Source organism: Prionailurus viverrinus, chromosome D3 (assembly GCF_022837055.1).
Source record: "Prionailurus viverrinus isolate Anna chromosome D3, UM_Priviv_1.0, whole genome shotgun sequence".
Lineage (NCBI taxonomy): Eukaryota > Metazoa > Chordata > Mammalia > Carnivora > Felidae > Prionailurus > Prionailurus viverrinus.
Genome location: NC_062572.1, coordinates 70384634 through 70400854, shown reverse-complemented (window position 1 = coordinate 70400854; position 16221 = coordinate 70384634). Strand labels below are relative to the sequence as shown.

The window sequence follows — 16221 nt, the reverse complement described above, 5'->3', positions numbered from 1 at the left end:
TCTATAAAGACCCTGTTTTCAAATAAGGTCACATTCACAGGTTTGGGGTGACATGAATTTTGGAGAACGCTATTCAGTCTAAGACACAGTGATACTGTTTTTGTAAACTAGCAAATATACAAAGGAATCCTGGGTTTTGGGGGGAGTGTGTGCACACATAAAGCATTTGAAAGCGACTGGAAAGATACATACTAAACTCAAGATAGTAGTTGATTAGTGGTTGATAGTGGGGGAATAAAATGGGATTTATACATTTAAAAAATGAAATCTTAACAGTTAATGTCAATTGTGGGAGTATGGAGGTTAATTATTCTTGGTCTTTCTATACAATAATTATTATACAATTATTCTTGGTCTTTCTTTGATTTTTTAAAGAGTTGATATTATATAATACGTTAATGTATACTACTCTAGCTTATAAACATTTTGAAGAGATATGTTCAATAAAGCCAAATTTGTATAGGGGGGAAAAGCTCAGGAAAAGACCTAGGACAAGCAATTCTCTCGGGTACTTTTTGAGAAGGAAGACATTTTCAGGTCCTTGAGGGGTTTCCTTCTGCATGTTATTTGAGTTAGTTTACCATGAAATGATAAATATATATATTGCACAATCAGGATAGCAGTCTATGATTATTAAACTGTCTGTACAAGTATTGAATATGAGAGATGGGGAATTGTTTTTGTAAGAACCAGTTAAAGAAGTCAACGACTACAGCTAGGTTACCAAGAAAATTTTCCGTATGTTACCCATTCTGCATTGATGTCCCATGGAAAGCTGTGTGAGCTTTGTAAGGAGTTATTTATAATTCTTCTTAAGCACTACCCGCATTTCTAAACAGTGATCATTTTTCACAGGAAGAAAAGAAAGAAATTTACGTAAACACTAAATTGGATTTCTGATTTTCATAGTAACATTGTAAGTGTACTGTGTGGCTAGTATTTAAATATTTGTAGAATGTTAAATGAAGAAGACTGCTTTTATTCCAAACCCTCCTTCCATCCAGTTATATAACTCACACACACAGGCAGATGATAAGAACTAATGACCTCTGTTTCAAATAAGGATGCCTTAGGATAATTTATTTCTAAATCAAGGAGCCGAGAGAAGAGAAACTGAGCTCTACTCAAAGGTGTGACCTTTAAAAAGACAGAAGCTGCTGTCTCTAGTAAAGTTGCTTAATGAGTATCGTGTGTTATGTGTTAGTTCCCTTGCAGACTTAAGAGCACTGGTTCTAAAACTTTTTGGTCTTTACACTTGAAAATAATTGAGGCCACCAAATAGCTATTTTTCTGTGGGTTGTAGTTTTGTACATCTATCTTATTAGAAATTAAAACTGAAATATTTTAAAAAATATTAGGTCATTTAGAAATACTGGCCATTATAATGAGCCCATTACATGTTAGCATCAATAATCCATTTTTATGAAAAATAACTGTTTTTCCCAAACAAAAATTCAGCAAGAAGAATGGCATTGTTTTATGTTTTTGCAAATCTTTTTAATGAATTGCCTTAACAGAAGACTGATAGATTCTCTCGTCCGCTTCTGTGTTAAACTTGTTTAACATGACTATCAGCCACGTTGTGTAGTGTCTGGAAAACTCAACTACATACTCATGAGACAATGAGCGTGGAAAGTAATGTCTTGGTGTTATCATGAAAATAGTTTTGACCTTGAGAATGCTCCAGAAATGTCTCCGGGACCCCTGGAGCATTCCGGGACCACGTTTTGAGAACTGCTGCATTAGAGAGTAAGTCAGAAGGACTCAGCACTTCACTGTTCCTTTATAAAGGTTCAACTGGTCTGTTTCTATCCCCCCCTTTTTTTCATTTCTAATAGTTTTTGGACTTTTTGAGGGGCAGATTTACCAGAGAAATACCTATTTTAATGATTTTTTTAATGTGTATTCATTTTTGAGAGAGAGAGAGAGAGAGAGAGAGAGAGAGAGAGAGACCGAGTGTGAGCAGGGGAGGGGTAGAGAGAGAGGGAGACCCAGAATCCGTAGCAGGCTCCAGGCTCCGAGCTGTCAGCACAGAGCCGAAGCAGGGCTCGAACTCATTAACCATGGGATCATGACCTGAGCCGAAGTCGCCCCTATTTTAATGATTTTTTAGAAGAACTGAAGTACAGCTGTATGATTTGGTCTCAATCACATTGTCCTGATTCCATGGATTATAATTGTGGTTTGTTACTGCTTTGAGTTTTGTTTGGTAGTCGTTATTGTCTTTCTCTTGAAGTCACTTTGTGTTGTCACGGTAGAGAGGATGAGCAGCTAAGTAGTTACATGTGTGGTGGTTTGGGTTTTTCCCCAGAAATGATGCATGGGCGGTTCATGTTGATTCTTTGCATAATTATAAGTCTTTATTTGTCTGTATACTTGTGTGGTGGTTTCTCTAGGTATAGAATTTTAAATCATAATCCATTCCTCAAAAATTTATGGACATCGTTCTGTTGTTACGCAGATGGGTGGTGTTGAAGATGAGAAATCTAATGTTAGTTTGCTTGTCTTTCTTTTGGTGATAACCTGTTTCTTCTGTCTGGGAGCCAATAGGATTTTATTACATACTGTAAATTCAGAAGTCTTCCCAGAATAAATTTTGCTTTCTTTCAGTATTTCTGCTCGGAATGTTGAAAGTTTGTTTTTTTTTTCTTTTTCCTCAGAAAAATTTTCTCCTGTCACTAATTATTCTGTTCTCCTTCTAGTCTTGTACCCTTTGGAACTTCTGTTAAGTAGATATTAGGTCTCCAGTTTGCTCTCATACTTTATTTTTGTCTTTTTGCCTTTTATTGCTGTTGTCTCAGAGAACTTTTTCAATTTTTTTCTTTCAAATCACCAACCTGCTGCACTGCCCAGTTTTTGCCTCTCTCTCTGACGCCATGTCACGTATCTACCGTGGAACCGCGCCATCTTGAGCTGGAAAACAGTTCTTGCTTTCTGAGGTGTGGCGGTGAGCGCCACCGTTGCCTGCTCTGAGGAGCCGGAGCAGGACACGGCACGTCTCTTCCGGAGCTGGGCTTATCTGCGTTTCTTGGCCTTTCCTGAACACAAGTCTGAAGCTTTTCTGTGGTGGTTGGGACAGCTCTACTTTTCAAGAGACTCCTCAGTTTTCTTATTTTCGCTTTCAAACTGCTGAGCTCTGATTGGGTTTTCTCTCTCGACTTTGTGCCATCGTCTTCCAGACATATCTCCTTTTTGTCTATTAACGATATCCTCTGTTTTCCAGATCTATTTTCTTTCCTTTTCTGTTTAAGAAGGAAGAGGTAAACACCTCAGCACTGCTTCACTACCTTGAACTGAAAGTCTCACAGTTCACTTTTATATACTAACTCACGTTCAGAGCAAAGTCAGGGCTTATCAGAAATTGTAGACATGGATAATCCCTCTTTTCTGGAAGCAATCCTGTTCACTTAAACTTCTCTTCCCCACTACAGATATTAAAAAATATCACTTGGTATTCAGAACGGGTTTTAACTGAAATTTCACTGGGGAGTCTCCTGATACTGGTCGTAATAAGAACCATCCAGTACAACATGACAAGGACAAGAGTAAGTATTCCGTGGCTATTTTTTTAAATTGTTATGCATATAGCACAATTAGGCCTGTAGTTTAAAGCAATCTCAATATTTCGAGTACTAACATTTTCATGAAATATGGTCAGAAAATACAGATCTGCGTATAGTCGCTGAATTACATGATCCTGAAATAACATGTTTAGTGTCTGTGTTTTAATATTTAATAGATTGCACAGAGATATTTTACATGAAACAAAAGGAGCAGTGGGCATATTTAGATAAAAAAATGTTTACCTTTGCTGAACCAGTAACCCCGATTTTCCCTTTAAAAGCAGCCACAACAGGGGCACCTGGGTGGCTCAGTCGGTTGAGCGTCCGACTCTTGGTGTTGGCTCAAGGCATGATCTCACGGTTTCGTGAGTTCGATCCCCACGTCGGGCCCTGCACTGGCAGCTCGGAGCTTGCTTGGGATTCTCTCTCCACCGCCCCGCCTCCCGTCTCTGCCCCTCTCCCACTCAAACTGTCTCTGTCTCTCTCAAATAAATAAATGAAACTTAAAAAAATAAAAGCAACAACAAACTGTGTGAAGATACAAAGTGTGCGAGAATTATGAATTCAGATGGGAAAGAAAAGCAGAAAGAATACTTTCAAGAGTAAAAGGAAAACTTCAACTGGATTGTATTTGCAGCGCCTGGGAGCAAGTTTCAGTTCTGGTCTATAGAGAAGGAATATACAGAATTCACAGCTCAGAGAAATGGTCAGGTTTACTGCACTGTGTCCAGTTATTTCCCTCAATGAGGCTAATGTAGATACTTGTCCATAATCTTTTATGTGAAACTCTAGGAGCCGGGTATGGTTAAGAATGGAGAATTTTTTGATTTTAGAAAGCTAATTACACTACTTACATTACAGTGCTGCAGTGTATGGAACCACTAGGTTCCTGTAATTAAACATTAGTATTTCTGCAGCGGAATAATTCAGTATCCACCAGGAGAGGGATAACGAAGACCATAAGTAGCATCATAATCTTTTGTACCAGTATGAAAAAACTTTGAATTTTTTTTTTTAATGTTTATTTATTTTTGAGAAGAGAGAGACAGAGCTTGAGCGGGGGAGGAGAGAGGAAGAGGGAGACACAGGATCTGAAAGAGGCTCCAGGCTCCGAACTGTCAGCCCAGAGCCCGACACGGGGCTCGAACTCACAGACCGCGAGAACACGACCTGAACCGAAGTCGGACACACAACCGACTGAGCCACCCGGGCGCCCCAAAGCTTTGAATTTTCAATGCTTTATTAAGGATTTTAGAATTAGAGAAAAGGGATTGTGGACCCGAACTTTCTAGAATCAGTGACAGTTGAGTCGACATTTCCTTCTGGTTGACCTTGCTTCAGACATAGAGACGACTCGATGTCTGTTTTCACCTTGCTATTTTCTCGCAGGACAAGTACCTTCACACCAACTGTCTGGCCGCCTTGGCAAACATGTCGGCACAGTTTCGTTCCCTCCACCAGTACGCTGCCCAGAGGATCATCAGGTAAATATGAGGTTTACGAGAAATACTGAGGTGTGCCTTTTGGCTGACCCAGCGGAACGGGTACCGTGGTGGTCCCTTTTTAATGTTATCCACGAGGAATATCAAATTTTCCTGCCTAGTATTTATCACCTTCTTGTTTCGTTGAAAATACCTCGTCCTGCTCTGTCTTCCTACCCAGCTTTTTGGTCAGAGTTAATTGTATTTACTTTTCTGTCTTTTTATGAAATTTAGTTGTAAGCTTTGCGTGTTAGCTTTTTACAGAGGAGCAGGTATATTTCTTAGTAGCGTAAACCACAACCATATTTGCTGAGCATTTTGCAGAGCATCGCATTACGCTTTTAAGGGAGGGTAGCTGTGTTTGTTTTAGAGAATTCCTCTAGTAGCAGTTTACTGTTGCATCACTTTCCTATTGACTGTTGTAACAGATGACCCCAAATTAATGTCTTAAAACAACACAGATTTATTAATCGGTAGGCTAAAAGCTCAACACAGGTCTCGCTAGGCTACAATCAAGATGCTACTGGGTGGCGTTCCTTTCTAGCAGCTCTAGAGGAGGAAGTCTGTTTCCTTGGCTCTTGCAGCTGCTACAAGCTGCCAGCTTTCCTTGGCTCGTGGCCCCTTCCTCCACTGTCCGCGCCAGCTGCATTAGGTTGTTGAGTCGTTCTTATGTCTCATCCCTCTGACCTCCTCCCTTTTCCACTCGGAGGATTCTTGTGGTCGCCTTGGCCCTATCCGGGTAACCCAGGGTGACGTACCCATCTCAAGGTCTGTGGCTGAATCACAATTGCAGAGTGCCCTTTGCACATTCACAGGTTGGGGGATCGGCAGGTGGACATTTTGGGAGTAACCATTATTCTGCCTGCCACAACGTCACCAGAAGGTCCTTTCTGTCCTCTCTCCACCCTTTGCCAAAGACATTGTCTTTAAGGGCAGGAAAGCTAATTAACAAATGATGAATGAATTTTAAGTTTATTTATTTATTTTGAGAGAGAGAGAGGGAGAACAGGAGGGGCAGAGAGAGAGAGAGGGAAAGAGAGAATCCCAAGCAAGCCCTGCACTAATAGTGCAGGGCTCAAACTCATGAACCATGAGATCATGACCAGAGCCGAAACCAAGAGTCAGATGCTTAACCGACTGAGCCACCCAGGTGCCCCTCATTTGCAAAGATTTTTAATATATGTGGGTACTTTTGGTCTTTGGGGTGGAATGCACAAGATTGTCGTCGAGGCTCTCAAGTAGAGCATTTGTTATGTAAGTCAGTGAAGTCAGATCGTTTCCTCTAGACCTTGCCTTTGGAGCAGTGCAATTCTAATGATTAATTCTTGTGTTCCAGGCATTGGTGGTAATCACAAGTCCGTATCACTTTTAAACTCTGATCTTACTTTCCATCCATTGGTTGGAGATGCTTACTGAGCTGGCTTCATTTTTAACAGTCACTCAGCATTATATATTTATCCTCAGAATTTAGCAAGGATATTTCCAGTGACTCACTGGTTAGTTGAGGTCCGGTCCTAATACGTTATATTGGCTTATTTGGGGGTTTGTCCTTAGGTGGTTGTCTGTTTGACTGACCTTGTACTAACACTAACTTGATGACTTAAAGCTCACATAGCATCTCCTCATACCTCAGGTTCTTCCAGGTGTTCTGAAGATTCTTTAGTTTCTAAATAGTAATTTTTTTGTTACTGTGCTTTAGTTCAGCATTGGCAGATTTAATGGTGTTGTGCCGCTTTGAGGTCTGTTTGTGTGTGCGCGTGTGTGTGTGTGTGTGTGTGTGTAGCTTCATAGTGGCTTGATGAAGGTTTCAGTACAAGATTCATTTTCCTTAATGGATACACCAACATTTGACCCGTTCAGAATGAAATTGGCAAGTGAACTGGTTCACATTTCGAGTTCTGATAGCAGGTGTCAAGTGAGATGAAATAAACAGTTTCTAAGTATAAGAGTTGGGAAAGCAGTTAAAGCACTGTGCCCAGTTTTCTATCTATGATGAATAAAGCAGAAAAGTGATTGGATTTGGAGAAATGAGAAACATAATTGAGATTTGTGATTTGGGAATATCTAGATCAAATTTATCACCAATAAGGAATACTGCTGTATTTTAATGGAGTTCTGTTTAGCATTGTGTTAGTGAGGAACTGTGTTACGCACTGCAAAGTCCATATATCCAAATTAGTTGTGAAGGTTCCTGCTTGTCCTTCAGTAGCTGAGATAAGACGAGGACCAGCGTATGTACAGCAGAATGTCTTAGAATGAGAGACAAATCCCTATGGTGAGGGTGACTGGTTGGTTCAGAGAATGGGCAAATTACATCTTACTGAGAAATCAGGCAAGGTGATTTGAGAGAGGTGGCTCTAGAGATCGGCCTGATAAGGAAAAGCACCAACCACAACAACGCAGACCGAGAGGGGCTGTGATAAACAGCATTCTATTTAGAAAATAACCAGTCCCATTCAGATGGCATGTTGTGGACCTGTATAGGGATTATAGGAGGAAAGCCTGGAAGAACCAGCTGGGGCCACCTTGGAGGGTGCTTAGGTCTTAGATGCACAGTTTGGAATAATGGAAGGAATTGAGAGAAGAGAAGGTCTGATCTTCAGTAACAAAAAAGAGACTGTGAATGAATGAGCTGTAAGTGGATTCTTAAAAAAATAATTGAATAGAAGTTTCTGGAGTCCTCAGTTTCTGCAGATGATATTGGTATGCTTTGTTTGTCACACCGAGGGCCCTGGGCAGTTCTAACAAGTTCCCAGATGCTGCCAGCACTTCAGGTTCAGGGGCCACATGTGAGTCACCAGTATAGACCGGGACATCGTCATCCAGGAGAGGAGTGAGCCCGTTAGAAATGTGAGTGTCAGCCCAGCTTTAGACCTGCTGAATCAAAGTCTTCATCCTAACAAGATCCCCAAAGAGTTGTATGCATACTCACATTTGGAAAGCACTTTGAGCTTGGACCTGGAAATCACAATTTATTCCTGTAGAAAACACTCACTTTCAGATGGAAACGGGGGCCAACTTTTTAATCTTGAGGAAACTCGTTTTTCGACTAAATGTTTGTGTTCGGGGTATGGAATTGTCAAGTACGATAAGGAATGCATAACAAAATACACAGATTTATTATAGCAGATCTATATATAATAGATACACAGATTTATTATAGCAGTACAACTCAAGATTCACCAGATGCTTCAGTAACTCCTTCAAGTGAGAAGTAATCAGTTTCATATACACATTTTCTAAATCCTGCTTTAGGAAGAGACCACACAGTATCTATCAGTTGCAAAACGTAGGAGAGCCAATATTTCATGCCATCTTCAACAAAATGCAAAGTAGAGTAACATGTTACATTGCTGTGACGTAGGCTGTGAGTAAAGCTTTTAAAAGCCTTTTTAGCTGGACATAAGCGTAAGGAATGATTTCTTATGGTGTCTGTGCTGTTGTTTCATGTTTAATGACAGTGTATCTTCCACAAACTCTTGGTATTCTAGAAAAATCTCATAAGCATATATGATTTGAGTTTTGTTCAACTGTAAAATCTTTTGAATATTCTATAAGCATGGGCATTTGATATGATCATTATTTGGGATTATACTTAGCTCAGTCAAAAACATTTATTTTTAAAGTTTATTTATTTGAGAGAGCGAGAGAGAGCAAGAGAGAAAGAGCAGGGGAGGAGCAAAAAGAGAATCTCAAGCAGGCTCTGCACTGCCAGCACGAGCCCAACATGGGGCTCGGACTCACGAACCGTGAGATTATGACATGATCATGACCACTCAATTAAAAACATTTATGAAGAGGGGGGCACCTGAGTGGCTTGGTCTGTTAAGCATCTTTGATTTGGGCTCAGGCCGTGATCTTATGATTTGAGTTTGAGCCCTGTGTCGGGCTTGTGCTGGCAGTGCAGCCTGCTTGGGATTCTCTCTCTCCTTCTCTCTCTGCCCCTCTTGTGCATATGTGCACTGTCTCTTAAAAATAAACAAACACTTGGGGCGCCTGGGTGGCTCAGTCGGTTAAGCGGCCGACTTCGGCTCAGGTCATGATCTCTCGGTCTGTGAGTTCGAGCCCCGCGTCGGGCTCTGTGCTGACAGCTCAGAGCCTGGAGCCTGTTTCAGATTCTGTGTCTCCCTCTCTCTGACCCTCCCCGGTTCATGCTCTGTCTCTCTCTGTCTCGAAAATAAATAAATGTTAAAAAATAATAATAATAAACAAACACTTAAAAAACATTTATAAAGAGTAGATTATAACCCAGAAAAGAATAGAATATATGCAGGGAATTGTGGGTTACAAAGGCATCATTAGTTACTTCCTGCCCGTAAGACCTTCCCAACTTGCCCCCACCCCCCACTGGCTCCTTCCTCTGGCTTTGCCTTCACGGCTTAATACATACTTTTCTCCAGTATTTCATGCTACATTATTTTTTTCTTCTCTCTTTGCTCATTGTCCCTAGGAGTTCACAGACATGCCTTTGACTTCACCTACCACGCACTTGTGTACGGAAAACCATCCAAATTCACGGTTCTGATCGCTCCATTTTTTCTGAGGCAGGCAGTACAGTATAGTGGGTAAGAGCATAGACTCTTACCCACTCTGAAACGTACTAGTTCTGGAACCGTGGACAAGTTACTTAACTTCTCTATGTAACAGCTTCCCCATTGTAAGATGGGTGACAGTAGTTGTTATTTCAGGGGATGTGGTGAGGGTTAAGTGAGTTCATATTTGCAAAAGGCCTGGCAGATAACATGCACTCTATATAAGTGTTGACTGGCCGAACACTTACTCTAGTAACGTCACTCCCTGGATGTATCCCATGCTCACCTCAAACTTTTATTAAGTTTAAAACTTAATAAAAGCTCACCTTAAGCTCAGTTGGAGCTGAACTCCCGCTCTTTCAAACCCGCTCTTCCTTGTAAATTCCCTGTACCAGGTAATCGCCCTCACCCTAACCGCCTAAGTTGCCAAGTAATTCTCCATCATTTCTCCCTTTTCTTTAAATGCTATATCCATTTGGGCCCTGGAGTTCTGTCTTACTCTGCCGTTGAAGCTCACATTCCTGCCCCATGTCCTGTCTCCGCCAGTACTGCCTTGGTTCACAGGTTCACCATCTTGAACCCACACGGTGTCATCCTGATCCTTTGCCTCCTCACCTGCCCTGCCCATAGGCTTTGGCTCTGCTGCTTCCATTTGAAGGCGTATCTCAACACACTGCTCCTTAGGCTTCAAGTTAGTCAGTAGCTTCCCTTTGCCAGGAGGTTACAGTTCAACTTCCTCAAACCGGTGGCTCTCAGCTTTGGGTGATTTTGGCAGTGTCTGGAATAAGGTTTTGTTTTTTCATTGCTTTGGTGGGGGTTTTTTTGTTTGTTTTATTTGGATTTTTTTTTTTTTTTTTTTTTTTTTTTTTGGTTGTTGCAACTGGGGAGGAGGTTGCTACTGACATCTAGTGGGTAGAGGCCAGCGATATTGCTAAATATCCTATAATACACAGTACAACAAAGAATTGTCCCGCCCAGAATGTCAGTGGTGCCGAGGCTGAGGAACTTTGCCTTATGGGAAATAATCGGGGTCCTGCCATTTGCCCTCTGTCTTCTGTTACGACCTGTGATATATTGGCAGGTGCCTGCTGCTCTGACTTCGCTGAATCATTGCAGTTCCTTGCTCTTTCACAGCTGCACTTCTGTGTCTAGCCCTGGAAAAAAGTTGAGGCTTTTTCACTTTTTATCACCTCTTCCTTCTGCAGAGCCTTTTCCACCAGCTTCCTACCCCTCTGTTGCATTTTACCTTGCTCCTGCAATGGCCAGACCTCCTGGCCCGCCTCCCTCCCCCCCCCCCCCCCCCCCATAGCTCTTGGGTCTTTTTACTTTAGACCTAGCTGCTGCTAACACAGTCAATTCGTGTTTCCCTGTTCAGATTACAATGAGGAAGAACCCAGCTGGCCCTATTCATTGCTTCGTAGAAGTCCCAGGTCACCATCAGTTTCTGGCCCAGTAGCTACTTACCAGGCCAGGAGCGGGGCCAATGGGCCAGAAAAGGAGAAGGTTACCTGTTGGAAAATGTGGCTTCTCCCAGAGGCGGGTGTGGAAGAGAGATAACTGGAGCATCTTCTTGAGCTGACCATTATAGGTACTTGTGACACATGGGCCTGACCTGAGGTTGCAAGTCTTGTTGCCTAAGCAGAGTAGTAATTACTGGAAAGAAAAGACTTGTGCTATATTTCTTTGCATTAGTTTACAGAGAGTCGCTCTCATGAAGCACACTGTAGACTTTTAATAAGTACTTACTGACCGATTCTTAGAAGGTGGACTGACATCTGACATTTTAAGCTTGGTTCTGGCAGCCGTCTTTCTGAAACTTTATGTAAATTGATTTGTCTCTAGCTGCATTTTGCACATACCTGCTGCTGCTTGGAGCCAGGGAAGTTGATGACAGTGCAGAGTTTTGTTGGAAGCTAGTTTTGTTGGAAGCTTTCTGGTCTTCCAAACCTCTTGACAATAAAATAATATGAAACGTAGGTTAGATTTTTATTTACAACTATTTTTTTAATGTTTATTTACTTTTTTTAGAATTAATAAGTGAAGTTTTATTTATTTATTTTTTCGTATGAAATTTATTGTCAAATTGGTTTCCAGACAACACCCAGTGCTCATCCCAACAGGTGCCCTCCTCCATGCCCGTCACCCACTTTCCCCTCCCTCCCACCCCCCACCAACCCTCAGTTTATTCTCAGTTTTTAAGAGTCTCTTATGTTTTGCCTCCTTCCCTCTCTGTAACTTTTTTCCCCCTTCCCCTCCCCCATGGGTTTCTGTTAAGTTTCTCAGGATCCACATAAGAGTGAAAACATATGGTATCTGTCTTTCTCTGCCTGACTTATTTCACTTAGCACAACACTCTCCAGTTCCATCCACGTCGCTACAAAAGGCCAGATTTCATTCTTTCTCATTGCCAAATAGTATTCCATTGTATATATAAACCACATCTTCTTTATCCATTCATCAGTTGATGGACATTTAGGCTTTTTCCATAATTTGGCTATTGTTGAAAGTGCTGCTATTTTGAGAAAGAGACAGAGCACGAGCAGGGGAGGGGCAGAGAGAGAGGGAGACACAGAATCCGAAGCAGGCTCCAGGCCCTGAGCCGTCAGCACAGAGCCCAATACAGGACTTGAACCCATGAACTGTCAGATTATGACATGAGACCAAGTTGGATGTTTCACCAACCGAACCACCTAGGCGCTCCTAATTACAACTATTTAATAGTAGTACAAAGGAGGTTTTTTTGGTAAAATCTAATCAGTAATCTAAGAATTTAAAAATGCTTCGACCCCTGATTTTTGCTCTTACCTTTTCTTACCGTTAACAGCCAGCAGTAATGAATGTAGACTCTTGCACATTCTCCTTCTCTCTGTCTAACCAGCCCCAGACTGGCAGTTATGTAAGCTTCCTTGTTCTGCTCTGCATATGTAACAATAGACATTGTAGTCATCCAGCATTTTTCTGAAGACTGCATAAACCAGAGTGGTTAGCTCCTGTATTTTGGACAAAACTAGGTCATTCAGGATGGTTCATGGAATCAAGGATAGACAGTTTGCTTTTTTTTTTTTTTAATTTTTTTTTTTTCAACGTTTATTTATTTTTGGGACAGAGAGAGACAGAGCATGAATGGGGGAGGGGCAGAGAGAGAGGGAGACACAGAATCGGAAACAGGCTCCAGGCTCTGAGCCATCAGCCCAGAGCCTGACGCGGGGCTCGAACTCACGGACCGCGAGATCGTGACCTGGCTGAAGTCAGACGCTTAACCGACTGCGCCACCCAGGCGCCCCGACAGTTTGCTTTTAATAATACTATCTGGTATTAACTTACCACATCAGGTTTCCTCACTTCTGTCCCCAGTGAATTAAGTTTTCATTTTTTTTTTTCTGAGACAAGCAATACATTGAACTGAAAGCCTACAAGAAAATATTAAGAAGCAAAACGGTCTGTCGTTGGGATGAATTTATATTATGCAACATAAAATACTCAAATATACTCATATATAGTGATATATCTGGTTATATCTCTTGGTTATAGTGTTTCAGCAGTACAGTTTTATTTTTAAAATAAGGCCCATTCGATGATAAATTTACACCTATCACCTTCAGTATCTCTCTGCTAGTTTCCTTTTTGTTGCATTTAAGACTAGTAAAAGTGTGGAGGCTTAGTTTAGGGTATTGATGCTACACGGCTGGTAAGTGTGTCCAGATTAAAAGCCCGGGTTCATTCCACTGCACTGGCAGAGAGAGAGAGAGAGAGAGAGAGAGAGAGAGAGAGAGAGAGAAGGAGGGAGGGAGGGAGGGAGGGGCAAAGCATTATTTCTGAGGGTAATTCACATATCCAAGCTATGGAGGTTTTCTTGAACAGATGGTTCTCTGCCATGGAAGGTGACCAAGCTCTAATTGATCATTCCATTCCCCCCTCATTTCAACTTTCTCCCGATAATATAGCTAAGTACCTAGAATTACAGTTGCAAAGACTGGAAGGTCTTTTCTTTTGTTCTTAAACTTGCTAGTTGAGAAAGGTATGGATGTGTCGAGGCCCTGTTGTACATGGTGTGTGGATATTATCCTGCAAGATGACCTTCGGAATGAGGACAAGAACCGTGTATCATTCAGCCTACAATTCTAATATTTTTATGTATTCTACTTAATCCTTGATGTCAGAATTTATTTTTAATTCAGTAAGTACTTAGCAGGCTTTTGCCGTAGACCTGCTACTACTGAAATTCTCTTTAATTTTAGATATTTCACATTTTAATTTCAGATGAAGGCCATTCCTTGTATCTAGAAATTCAGTGTTCTACTCATGTTGGTTTTATTTTTTAAATCTCTAATAATTCCGTTGCAGTCTGTATCGTTACCTGATATCACTGTATTCAGGAAAGTATTTCTTTAGGGAAGGAATTCTGTGACATTAAGGATTATAACAAAGTTCAACTCTGTTTCTGAAATCCTGGTAAGATGTGTTTTCTGATGACGTATGTATGCCTCGTGCAAGTGTTGTGAGGGTCATTAATGGCTTGCAAAGTCTTTAGCAGCTGTCTCTTTTCTCTTAACAGTTTTGTGACATTTTTGAAATAATTTTAATCTAAAAATAAATCTAGATAACATCGCCACAAAAAAGTTTCTTGCTCTCTGTTAATACTCCTGGATTCTGATTTCCTTGCCCAAAGGAACATCAAATTGCCCATATATCCCAAATATTTCACCAAATGAAAACGTCACTGAATATAGTTTTAAGTAATATGTCTTATTTTAGATTGGTAGGAGGTCTGAGCAATGGTTTTGCAGTTTAAATACTTCTGTTAAATTTACATGGTTTATTTTAGAGGAGAGAATTAACTTGTTTTTGCCTGACACCTAGGCAATACAGTACTTGCAGCTTCCCAGTTGCTTCGGACTTTGCCGATCCTTGTCTGATCTTGGCATAACAACCAAGAAAGGAAGGAAAAATATTTTGCCATAAAATCTGGCTTCCTGCACTTCCTACAGTTAATGGTACTTTGAAGGTAACTAAATTTTGCGGGAAAATCAGCCATGGTTTGCTTTTTAGTTTAGCCCTTTCTTAAGTTACATTGAGAGTACTTAGCTCCCAGTTGAAAACCTGTGTTTTCAATAGAGAATTTCTAACCATTCAGAGACTGCTAGTATTTAGCAATAAGTGTATCTGCGTAGATTTGATGGGACATGTGAAAACTTCACAATTGGTTTAATTTTAGTTTAGATTGCTCGCCCACTCAAAATACCAACTTTTAAAGTAGCATGATGCACACTTACCTGAATTTTTATCTCTTATAAGTACAGATTTTTCTAAGCAGAATTGTCACATGGGACATTAAACCTTAAAATAACATGCATGGAACTTTATAGAATGTTCTAGTCATATTGTAGAGGTAATGGAGAGGGTTCACACTTTGTCCTTTAGCCATGGATTATTAAGCTCCTATTCCTGTCTACTATAAAGGACTGAGATTTTTACCCAACTTTCAAGCTGACAAATTAGCTTCCACAGTTTCATGGGTCTCGGTAGAGACTCAGTATTCTTGGGTCAGAGACAAAGGACAGTCTCTTAACCACACCAGTGGGAGGAGCCAGAATATCATTTTTGTGTGTGGTTCCTCATGTGTCCAGAGCACGACACAACAGTGGGCATCTGTACACGCCGTGGGCTGCATTACAGAAGAGGAACCCTGAGCTTAGAAAACTCCGATCTTTTACTATAGGATTCAAGCAACCTGCCCAGTCTTTGCATGGAGGCCTCTTTAACGTATTTGATAGCAAACTAACTGCCCTCTACTCTAGAGGGAGACGCCATCTTCACCTTCCACGTCTGTTCACTCTGCAGACGCCCATGGAAAGATAGTCCAGAGCATGAGACCATCACTGCCTCTGCTTTCAAGATGTGCAAAAACTCGAGAGACCCATGGGAAATTGTGTCCCTGCAGTCTTTACTGAGTTACATGTTTCTGTTGCCAATTGGAAAAACCTGTCATTGTGTCATTAAGGTAGCTAGTCGCTGCTACTCTGGGTTTCATGTGTCACTTGCTAATGTGTTGGATTTATGTATCTTAGAAAAAGTAAGAAAAAGGATTGAATGGCCTCACTAGTCTCGGCTTTGTCATGTGTTATAATGGATTTCCCACTCACGTGTCAGTGTCATTGGCACAACCCTTAAAGCCTTGTTTCTGAGTGGCTTTGACATAAGCAAGAATATCTTGGTTTTAAACACAAATTACAAAATTTTAGGTTTGGAAGGACCTTTAAAGAGCATCTGAGACTAGTTTGCACATTTTACACCTGGAAATATTGAGACCTAGATTTGTTATGTGACTAGTCCAAGTGGACGTTGCTACAGAGGCCGACGTAGAAAGCACGTCTCCCAGCTCCTTGCCTCGTGTTCTTCCCAGAACAAAAGAGAGAAAAAAGGCATGCATTTATGTGCATGTATTCTCTCTCTCTCTTTTCTTCTTCTTCTTCTTTTTTTTTTTTTTAACATAACTGTGATACCTGATATGTTATAAAATGCTAAGGTCAGGTAAGAGAAATAAAGTGACTTAGAAAGCATTTTTCTTTTGATGAATTGCAAACACTTCACAGACTTTGTAAAAAGCCATGATAGACAAGGGTGGTGGTAACAGGAGAAATAGGA

The 16221-nt window shown here is 41.0% G+C and overlaps 1 protein-coding gene across 3 annotated transcripts in view; it reads left to right on the top strand.

Moving 5' to 3' along the window:
• The window catches only part of DYM (dymeclin), a 356068-nt gene that overhangs the window by 159648 nt on the left and 180199 nt on the right, over positions 1 to 16221 (top strand). For all 3 annotated transcript variants that reach the window (XM_047827558.1, XM_047827560.1, XM_047827559.1), the window contains exons 12-13: positions 3432 to 3545; positions 4953 to 5047. In XM_047827558.1, coding sequence (XP_047683514.1) covers positions 3432 to 3545; positions 4953 to 5047 — 209 coding nt within the window. The remainder of the gene's footprint in view (positions 1 to 3431; positions 3546 to 4952; positions 5048 to 16221) is intronic.